This window comes from Zingiber officinale, chromosome 1B (assembly GCF_018446385.1).
Source record: "Zingiber officinale cultivar Zhangliang chromosome 1B, Zo_v1.1, whole genome shotgun sequence".
NCBI lineage: Eukaryota > Viridiplantae > Streptophyta > Magnoliopsida > Zingiberales > Zingiberaceae > Zingiber > Zingiber officinale.
Window position 1 is genome coordinate 102,418,288 of NC_055986.1, and position 11,229 is coordinate 102,429,516.

At 38.3% G+C, this 11,229-nt stretch overlaps 1 protein-coding gene across 2 annotated transcripts; it reads left to right on the forward strand.

Moving 5' to 3' along the window:
• The first annotated feature begins 3,842 nt into the window (after positions 1–3,842).
• On the forward strand, positions 3,843–5,174 carry LOC121983443. 2 transcript variants are annotated; one of them, XM_042536345.1, is made up of 4 exons: positions 3,843–3,979; positions 4,258–4,345; positions 4,481–4,793; positions 4,926–5,174. In XM_042536345.1, the coding sequence occupies exons 1-4, from the start codon at positions 3,881–3,883 to the stop codon at positions 5,080–5,082; spliced, it is 657 nt and encodes a 218-aa protein (XP_042392279.1). In that variant the 5' UTR covers positions 3,843–3,880; the 3' UTR covers positions 5,083–5,174. The 2 variants fall into 2 exon arrangements, with proteins under 2 accessions (XP_042392279.1, XP_042392286.1); XM_042536352.1 differs by having other exon boundaries at positions 3,862–3,979; positions 4,261–4,345.
• The last annotated feature ends 6,055 nt before the right edge of the window (positions 5,175–11,229 follow it).

The window sequence follows — 11,229 nt, forward strand, 5'->3', positions numbered from 1 at the left end:
CCAGTTAGGTAATTAGGACTAGCCTAAATAGGGACAAAAGTTTAACTTGACCAACAGTACTGGTAAAGTTTTGGATAATAGTAGGTTAGGGGAACTTTGTCTATACATGTCTAGGAAGATATGACTTCGACCTGATGCATTTTACTTAGTGGAACTAATTGAAGCTACCCCTTACTAATCCTAACTAGTTAGACCAAAATTTTTTTACTAAGTTCAGTGGATGAGACTATTTGGAAAACCTTGAAGGCATGGTTACTCTAATGATGTCCAAGTGACTCACCATAGCCTAGAAATGTTGAACCCAAAGCTAAACCTGAATCTAATATAAAGTTAAACCAAACCCTAAAATCAAACTTAACTCATCTCACAAAATCATAGGATTCCCTGTGGCCAGCCGCGAGTAGGCGACCGCCGCAGGGGCCTGCGGTAGTGGCCAGCTGGCCGCGAGCAGGCCCCTGCGGCATCCGACCGACCGCGAGCAGGCCCCTGCGGTTGCCGGCCAGTCGCGAGCAGGCCCTGCAGCGGCCGTTGTGTGTGTGAAACGGAAGAGACGAGGGAGGAGGAGAGGAGCATACTTGAGTTGTCGGTTGCCGATCGCCGAGATCGGGAGAGGACACGAGGCTGCTGATCACCGAGGACGCGGAGAGGAGAGGAGATCATCGAGAAATTGAGATCTACCAAGAAAGTTTGCGGGGAGAGGAGAGAGAGATCACGTGCCCTAATTTCTAATCGTGTTTATCGACGGAATTCAAATTCCGTCGGAAATTGTCGATAGGATTCAAATTCCGTCGATAATTACCGACGGAAGTCAAATTTCGTCGGTAAATTATATCCCACCCTCCCCCTTCCCCTCAAAAAAATTGTAAATCGTGAATCCCTAAACCTGTAAACCCAAAGGCCCGATTTCCTGACCGAATTTCAAATTCCATTAGTAATTACTGATAGAATTTGACTTTCGTCGTTAATTATTGACAGAATTTGAATTCCGTCGGTAAACGATACCCCCCCCCCCCCCTCCCAAAAAAAAAAAACCTGTGGATCCCTAAACCCATAAATTCAAAGGCCCAATTTGCGGATTGAATAACCCATAAATTCAAAGGCCCAATTTGCGGATTGAATAATAATTTCAGTCGAAGATCACAACTGAATTAAATTCAGTCGATAATTACTGACTGAAATGATCATTCAGTCAAAATTTTAAATTAAATTCAATTGATATATTTTTGACTGAATTAAAATTAATCGATAGTTATTGACTGAATTATATTCAGTCGGAGATTCCTGTTGTAAAATGCAGTGGACATTTAATTAACACCTCTGTCGCTCTATTTTGGGCCTCCGGCAAATCCTAGAAACGGGTGACATCGGCCATGAACTACTTTGAGACTCAGAGAATAACTAAAAGGTGGAAGAAGTCTTTGTTTTTACGAGTATGTTAGGAATTGATTTCGTCTTATCTTATCACCTTCTAATTAAGTAGCACCCTATCCTAGTTTAAATGATATTATAAAATATGACTCGCGGAGCATGCCGATTTTATATATTTATATGTTTGGTATGAAAGTCAGTCTCCTCAACTGTTGACTAACTTAATATATAGTTCCACATCCTTCTACAAACTGACGAATAATTAACTCGAATAACCGCATACAGTGCCAGTGCCAGTGCCGGCCAATGGTCAAATGCGGACGTCGCACAGGGCCCAATTTTTTAGTAATTTATTTATAGTTAATAAAGGCTAATAAAATAAGTGGTGTTTTTCTTTTCTCACAATTGTTTATTCTCCCCGTTCAAAGAAAATCTCCAAAATCCTCACCACCGCTTTAAGCTATCGGTCAAGGGAAAGTAAAAATTGACCACGGTTTTTGATAAAACTTGGCTTGAATTTGGACTATATTTTGGTACTAAAATTATACAGAATATATCCGCAACTCCAAGCTCAACCCATCACCCTCATCGCACGTCTTCGTCGTGTGCATTGTCTCATTTGTTGTTGCATTCTAACCGTTGTGTAACCTAGATGAATGCCTTTTATGAGGCTTTGGGTTGATTCCAAATCTGTTCTATGAGGTGAGAAAAATCTGAGTTCGTTCTTTGATTTTGATTATAAACTTATGAGCTATGGCATGATTATTGATTAGTTTAGTTGTGCAGTGCTATTGTGTAGTTATTGAAGCCTTTAATTTGCTCTAGAAGTTGCCAGTTTCAACACGAACTTTGCGTCAAGGTTGATTGTTTCGAGTTGAACCTTATTTTAACTGTTTCAATTCGAAAGTAGGCTTTTTGGAATTTGGATTGTGAAAATAGATCATCAATGATATTTAAAATTTTTGAAATTTTGATCCAGATTATTTATTCGGAGGATTTTTGCCTGTTTTAGTATTGAATAATTTAATTTTGGAGTTTTGATGCATTAGAATTGTTAAATATGATATTTAGAAATTTAATGTATGAGTTTTGAAAGTGAACTGCAAAGTTTAGAAATTTTAGAGGATTCTAAATAGTTAGCTATTTAAATTCTAATTTACCTTTAACGTTAAAGTTAAAATGAGCATTTTATGTCTATAATAAATGGTTGTTTGAGAATTTAATTTGTTTATTTTTATATAGAAAATTGGAATCCATCATACTATAAAGTATCTAATCAGGACTTGATAAGTAGAAAAAAATTGAAGAATTTATTGAGTTTTAGAGAGAGGCGATTGACAAATTTATTATCAAAAATCAAGAAATCCGTTACTTCAAGATTTGGTTAATGAAGAGGAAAAAAAATAAAATAATTATAATAAATTACACAAAGGTTTAGTAGTTGAAAATGATGTAAAGGAAGATATGAATGAGCTTGAAGGCAATGAAAGTAGTGATGACTTAGATTTTAAAATTAATTATTTTGAAAGTGATGATAATATTATTAATGTAGTGAATGAAGAACCAAGTTCATTAATTACACTTGACATTTTGATCTAGCACGTACGAGAATTTAGATTTAAAGTGGAAGGACCATTTATTGAAAAAAAATCATGTAAGGGATGTATTAATAGGAAAAAATCTCAAAGATGGATCAAATAGATGATGATGATCTTCATATTTCTTTACTCACTCAAATTTTGTCAAATGGTCAAAATACAATAGAGATTATTTGATCTAGTCAAAAGTACTTGATAAAGAAATTTATTTTTTTTGCAAGTTATTTAAAAGGGGGCCTCAACCAAATCATCTAGTAAATGAGAGATACTGTGATTAAGGACATCTTAGTAGTAAACTTAAAGAACATGAGATAAATATTGAGTATTTCAATTATTATGTTAGCATAATCTGAGTTGCGTATCAAGTTAGTGAAGAGTACAATAATTAATCATGCTATTCAATATCAAATCAAGAAGGTAAAAGAGTATTGGAGGAAGGTATTGCACCGATTAATTTTACTTGTGAGCTTTTTGACAAAATAAAACAAGGTATTTTGTGATAGTAACAAGAAACTTTATGATAATAATAATAATAGAAATTTTTTGACTGCTATTCAGATGATTAATGGGACTAAATGATGAAAGAGCATCTTGAGAAAAATACACATCATCGTTATATTTACTATAAAATTTAAAATGAATTAATATGTTTGTTAATTCTAGAATTCTATTCTTAAAGAGCCTGTTTTTTTTTTTTTTCCACCGGACTGTTTAACGTCTAGGACCGGCCTTGGCCCCACGTCCCCGTAGTTGATTCCGCCCCCTCCGCGTTTTAGTTAATCTAATTCTCTTTAATTAACACCAACTCCACTGTTCCGGTCAAACTGCAGCTTCTTAATTAATTAAGCAGGAAGTTTCCTCCACTAAGATGATTCATTCCATAAATAATGGGGGCTCTCCCTTAATTTCCTCACATGATCCATCAAGTAACTAACGAAATGGAGAAGGCGGGCGATTCTCAGCCGTCTTCATCAGAGCCCGTTTCGCCAACTAGTAAAGAGATGATGAAGGAGGTGAAGAGTTCTCACTCGTCTTTCAGAAATAATTAATTAAATCTTAAAATTCTCTCCGACCTAATTTCTGAAACCATGTAGCTAGCTAGCGTATTTGATCATGTATATATCGTGGCTCGTGGGCAAGGAATCCGCATAGCTGCTGCGCTTACTTAATTATTTCGGGGATTGACAGTAGTTTATTTGACAGTAGCGATCTAGCTAGTTTTGTTTAATTAAATTAGATTCCTGATAACCCTAGCTAGCTAGCTACTTTTGTTAATTATATTTTCTTGCAGCAGCGGCAGCAGAGAGTCCTGAAAGTTGAGGCTGAATCTTCGGAAAACTGTTTGGAAAAGATAAAAGGCGTCTTAGAAAAGCTTCGAGGTATATACGACTGATCCCTTGCTTAAATATATATACAATTAATCTGTATTCTGTTATTAATTATTATCATGCAATGGACATTTAATTAAGACCTCTCTCTCTGCTTTAATTGGCAACTTGATGTATTATTTGAAGAAACGAGTGACATCGACACATGGCGTGAAGAGAGAGATGGGACGGTGATGGTCTGGGGTTACTTTGATCCTGAGAAGCTTAAAATAAAGTTAGAAAATGAGGCCGGCGATGCGATCATGTCAATTACAGACCCAACTAAGAGCGTTCACAGCGGCAGAGATGGGACGGTAATAGAGCACTTAGAAAATCAGGATGTCTTGGATCAACCGCAAGGGTTGCCTGAGAAGCGAGTTAGCGAAGTAGTTGCTGATAGTGGTAAAAAAACAACGGAGTCCAAGCAAAGCAGACCGTGGAATCGACGGGGGTCTCGCAGGTAATGGAGAAGTTAGAAATTTATTTATTTGATTATTAAATTTGATAAAATAAATAAATAAATAAATTTATTTATTTATTTATTTATTTTAATTTATTTAATATTAATTTTGTTCATTTAATTCATTTTCAGTGATAAGTTGGCGTCGTATGAGTACGCTGGTCCGGACTGTGCAGCCAGAATCCCTGCGATGTTTGTTCGCGATGTCAGGGATCTCGAAATTCTACCGAATGGTGAATGGAGAAGGAAGACCAAAGAAAAAAGTGGGTGCTGTTGTTGTATATTGTAATGCTGAAGTTATAAATGACAATTAGAATCGGATCAGCAGGATATATTTTTGTAAGTTATTATCAAAAATATTTTAATAATATTTTTAACAAAGTTTGAGCTTTGATTGTTTATATATTATCAAGCTTTTAATTTGAATTTATTTGATTCCTTGACACTTTTATATTTTAAAATTTAGTTGGTTAAGGGACTCGATATTTAAAGCTCATTTATTCTTTGAGAGTATATTCATGAATATGATTTACCAGTTTTGTTTTTGGAGATTATTCACATATAATTCACAATCTATCTTTATGAAATTATCTTCATGAAATGAGCTTATTGAATTATTCAATAATTTGCACTATATTTTATAGTGTAGAAAAATATAATAAGATAAAGTTCGTTATTATTTTTTAAAGATCGTTTAGTTTTTTAATAATAAGTCATTTTAGTTTTATTTAAAAAGTTTGTTAAGAAGATAAGTAGTGCCATTAATGTATAAAATAGATTAGGATCCCATATATTGGAACTAATGATTTTAGTGTTAATACAATTTTATTTTATAATATTAAGGTCAAGTTCTTTTCTTTTTTTTCCCTTAAATCCTAATTATTCTTTTCCCTAAAGCCTAAATCACATGCTCCATTGCCTTCAAAAATAGCAATCAAGAAGAAGTGTTGACCACCCATCCAACAAACTAGACCAGATCTACCCTTGGTTTAAATCAACCCATCCCCAATCACCCCCTTCTAAGTTCTAACTCTAAAAAAGTTCCCAGGGCTATAATGTCATGGTAAGTTATTCAAATTCACTCAAATATCCGCGATTCAATTTCCAACTATGGTATATTTGTAAAAAAAATTCTTTAAATGGGGTGCACAATCAAAGGATGTTAGGCTTATGAGTTGCCCGTCGCGTGCACTTCCCGATTTATTTTGATGACCGATGGCAAAATTCTGTGGGGTGGGCCGGTCATCCTAGGACTAGTCAATGAAACTACTAGATTTATATATTTATATATACTCTAAAAACAGAAACTAGAAGAACCTATAACACAGTCATAACCCAGAACAGAACTAGAACTCTAAATAAAATTAGAACTCAAGAAAAACTTAGAACCCATAACAAAACCAAAACTTAGAACAAAACTAGATCCTAAAACTAAAACTCAAAATCGAGAATCCAGAATTAGAAACCAGAATTAAAAACGAAACCAACCTGACAAATAGACTTGACAGATAGAAAAATAAACTAGATCAAATAGACAGATATACAAACTAGACAAGTAGATCAAACAAATATGCAAATCAAATCGAACAAATTGAAATAATAATAAAAAAAATGTCGTATAAAAAGGGTAGTCTAATGCATGAAATTTCTATCAATGTGTCTCAAGAAAAAAATCGGACTACATTGGATCTATAATATGCAATGTTATCCTACATTCCAAAAAGTTATTTTTCAACTCAAACTTATGACTACAATAGAAGCAATGAGATGGAATTATGAAACATCCTGCACAATGACTTTTGTGTAATGATACGGGGTGTTAAATGTGGATCCTGGAATGATGTGGAAGTCAAGGTCAAGATTATATGACAGTCAAAGTCAAGGAAAGGTGGCAACCCGCATGTCACTCCCTTGCTCCTTACTCAACGTTGAGACCCTCAATCTAAGGACAACTCGAGAGGCCTGGTGAGTCGTTCCTGCATCAGAACAATTAGCATATAATCAAGCATTCTTGAGATGCTCAAGTTTAATAAAATACCGATGGGATGTAGGGTCATCCAGGTCTCAAGGATCCAACTTTTCACTCTCAAATTCAAATTTACAACTTAATATACAGCTAGTCAAGCATATGGGCTCTCACTTGACATTCCCTCGTCCTCCTACATACGGATGGCCGAGTTTAACGTTGACCAAAATGCCATGGCTTAGTATCCTAATCTCTATAAAGCAAGCACACAAAGGCAAAACTAAGAAGAAACCCGACCGAATTTATGGAGCTCAGGATATCAGTTCAGAGATAGGCCTCCAGATACCAGGACGACTGGTTAAAATCACCGGTTGGGCCTTTAGGGAGTCGGTTCCCCATTCTTCAGAAGCAAGTAACTCACATATGGCCAGTTGGTCGTAGAACTACCTAGGGACTTGACTCTCTATCTGTAATCAGATCTCCAATGCCGCACGATATATAGTAGGGCAGTCTTAATGGCTGAATGTTCTTACAGAACTCAGTGTCTCCTTTATATATCGCTAGCTATCACTACAATATGTGGCAGAACGGCTAAATATCAAGCCGAGATATACTCAAGGGCAACATTGTCAGAAAATCGCAACCGTTTATCAGAAAATAAAAACCATATATTAGAGAATATTCTTCAATAATAACATGAGGATTCAATAAAACCTTTCTTGAGGGTGGCTTTATTACACCTTCCATCAGTCGACATATTATGATAGGATAGTCCTCCAACCGCCTCATTAATAGTGTCAGTTACAGAAAGGGTGCACACGGGTAACGAAAGATTCCTCGGACGGTGACTACACACCTCCCAAGCTATACATATTCCCTTATTTAATAACTTCTGACACTCGATGTTCTCTGTTATTTCATAATTGCGGAAGTTATAGAGGTGATATATAAATGGGGGGTCCTCTCCGATGGTAAGGTATGCTTTGTCACATATTTTATTATCGCAAGCTCTCATTGTTCAACTAGTATTTTTCTTCCCGCTTGGGCAGTTATTGACTTAAGCATCAGAGGGCTTTTGTTAGGGACCTCTTCCCTGGTTTTTGGTACTGACGTTTTGTTTGTTCGTTTGGGTGTGTGCAAAGCAAATTTGTGCACCAGCTCACAACCCTTCCTTAAATCTGAGAGTCTTCGCCGAGTCAATGTCATAGCCACCTACCTAGTGCGCTATCTCTAGCTTTCAAACAGGATTATATTTGGCGTCATCTGTGGGAACCTTCACCTGAATCTGAAACTCAAAGATGGAAGAAGTTGGACGACTCACCACAGTTACTTTAACGCAAAAAGCATTAGAAATGTTTATTAATGTTTGGGCATAGAAGCTGGTGCAGCAACAACAACAAATAGCAACCGATGACACTTTGTCGCATGACCCTGCCATGTCAACAATAGGCCCTCACACTGAGTGAGGAGACTGAGCGGGGGATCCAGTGGGGCACCACCCAATTCCTCCGGCTGTTGGCTTGGTACCGCCCTATGTTCCACCAGTCCATCTGTCACCCATGCCACCCTTCTCGATCATATGCCATTGACCATTATTTTGCACGTCGATCGAGGACATAGACCGGGTGGAACAAAGCATCGTCTTCAAGAAATGCACCTGTATAAGACGTGCGCAAAGGAAAGGTCCCTATGGCTTGCAGTTCTCCTAAGCGGATTAGCACACCATTCTCCTAGAGGATATTAGATGACAAATTGGAGAAGCATTACCACCCCTAGCAATAGGGGAATATGCAGGGGTAACCAACTTCGAAGACCACCTCTTAAAATTCAAAAACGCCTATCTCCTTCACTAATATATGGAAGCTGTAAAGTACCTAGCATTTCTCACCACACTCTCTGGCTCATAAAGTGCTTCAGAAGAGTACACCGATGGATGAGAAAGGAGTGTGTGATGTTTCAGAGGAACGAGAAACCGGAGCGGAAGATTGCTCGAGGAGCAAAAGATGCAGCTGTCCGAGGGACGAAAAGCTATGGAAGAGTACGTTGGCGGACGATAAGGAAGTAAGCAATGATTCCGAGGGACAAGAAGCCGGAGCGGAAGTTTGCTCGTGAAAGCCGGAAGTTGGGTTCGGGTGAGTCATATTCCGGATGGCCAAAATCACCCAAACGAGCAAAGCCGAAGCGGAAGACTCAGATCGAAGCGAGCAAAACCGAAGAAGGAAGCTGGACCAAAAGTCAGCAAAAGGCTAACTTCTAATGCCCGGGGCGCCCGAACCAGTCCGGGGCGCCAGGACCGGTCCGGGCACTAGGACCAGTCCGGGGCGCCGAGATCGGTCCAGGGCGCCTGAAGCAAATCGAGATGCCCAGACCAGTCTGGGGTGCCCTAAACCTGAAACTTAGCCAAATTCGACATGCCACGTACCATTGTGTCGAGTATAAAATATTATTCCATTCCAGGCGCCTCGAGCAGGGATATATAAGCAGCCCTGCTCTCAGAAGCTAAATATGACAAGAAACTGTGAAACAACACTTGTACACTTTTAATTTTCTGTTTAGCTCTCTGATTCTGTACTATCATTGCTGTTGATCCTGTCTAAGAAGCTGTACAAAATGGAAAGGTGGGGAGAGAACTCACTGCTGATGAGGAATAATACCTGCAGAACACCTGATCCAAGAAAACCAAAGCGGATCTGGAAGAATGAAGCCACAGAACGCCCTCCTGGCACAGAAATCCGAGGATCAAAGGAAGAATCCGATGAGAAATACCTAGATCTGGAGCTCCGACGACTTCCTGCACACAAGAGACCAGCCAACACTATCGTTAGTGACCTAAGACCGGGGTGAGAATCTCTGGCTAGGCCCTCCGACGCTTAAGTCAGTGATCTCTCTTAGTGTGGAAGAAAGAAGAAGAAGATGAAGAAGAAGAAGATAAACAATAATGGAAAATTAGGGTTTGCCACACGAGTGATGAGTATCAATACTAGCCTTTACTTGTCTTGCCAACGGAAAGGATTCCCCTTTTTATACCACTTCATATAACCTCCGTAGTCATGAAGTGGATCCCGGTTTGTTAGAGTTTGTTATGAGATGACGTCAACTGTGTACTTGTGGAAAATAGTTTTTAAAGAATCTTTTTTGTATCCCAGATGTACTTTCTTTGTCATCTAGTACCTGCAGAAGAGCCTAGAAGCATTTTTCTCGCCAAATTAATCAACCTGTTATACAATCACATAAACTATTTATGAATATTCTTAAAACATTTGCTCTCGCCCTGTCTTATATCGAGTTATATTTATCGCTCATGTTTGCTTACCCTGTCTCCACTATGTTGTGGACAACCCGATATTATACTATGATTTATATTGGACAAAATTGAGCCTAAGTTATGTCCGGGGTGGTTATGACTATTGTTCAACGTAGGTCCTAATCGTCCAGTAATATACTGTGAATTTCGTAAAGCCTAGTATCTTTTCAGACCTAGGCGATTATATACACCCAACTAATACTAGTCTATGTTCAGATGTACTAACCCAAATAGTTCTTAATCTCGATCGATATTAGCCTACCTTCCTTAAGGTATATCTCGATCGATATTGGCCTATCTTTCTTAAGGTACATCTCAGTCGATATCGACTTACCTTTCCTAAAGTATATCTCGATCGATATTGGCCTACCTTTCCTAAGGTATATCCCGTTCGATATTGGCCTACCTTTGTTAAGGTATATCTTGACTAGTTTGGACTCTCTTTTCTTAAGGTATTATCCCAGACGGTACCTCTCAAGGTATATACTGACCGATATTACTCTATCTTTCTCAAGGCACATCCCGACCGATATTACTCTATCTTTCTCAAAGCACATCCCGACAGATATTATCCTACTTTCTTAACTCTGCCATTCCCTTTCTCCTTCCCACTGGGGACCCACTAAACCTAGCCCATATCACTAGCCTTCCCTTCAAGTCTAGTCGAAGGAGGTGTAGCCGACTGACTAGACCCAAGCCTAATTTTGTCTCTTTGCTCATCTTTAGTCATGTCCTTGCCATGGCCATTGCAGTAGTCTTGTGACTTTCTCTATAGTAATCCTCGTGGCTCATAGTACAGCAATCCCGTGAACCCAGGTATAGTGATGTCGTGAGTCCTTTAGCCCCTTTAAATAGGGTTGTGATCCTCCCTTCCTTCTTCACTTTCCTCAGTTCTTTTCCATTTTCCTTACTGAGAGTATGACTTTAGGCCTCCCTCTCTGGGAGAAATTTCTATTGGGGAAGATAGGATTTGTAATGAAGCTGCTCAAACTCCAGATCCAGCTAACTCTCAGGCACGAGAGTTAGAGGTATTTCTGTCGCTCACCAGTTCCAAACAAGGTCAGGGACAATCTTAAGGAGCAAAGTTTGTCCGACTCAAGAGCGTAAGACCCTAGAGTGGAAAGGCTTAATGGCTCGATGTTCTATTAGTGATCAATTAATGTCAC

Bases quoted from the DNA above. Each gene is read 5' to 3' on its own strand.
- LOC121983443 (XM_042536345.1), top strand. From the start codon at position 3,881: ATGATCCATCAAGTAACTAACGAAATGGAGAAGGCGGGCGATTCTCAG. The intron at 3,980-4,257 runs GTGAAGAGTTCT...ATTTTCTTGCAG, and splicing joins GTAAAGAGATGATGAAGGAG to CAGCGGCAGCAGAGAGTCCT. The intron at 4,794-4,925 runs GTAATGGAGAAG...ATTCATTTTCAG, and splicing joins AATCGACGGGGGTCTCGCAG to TGATAAGTTGGCGTCGTATG.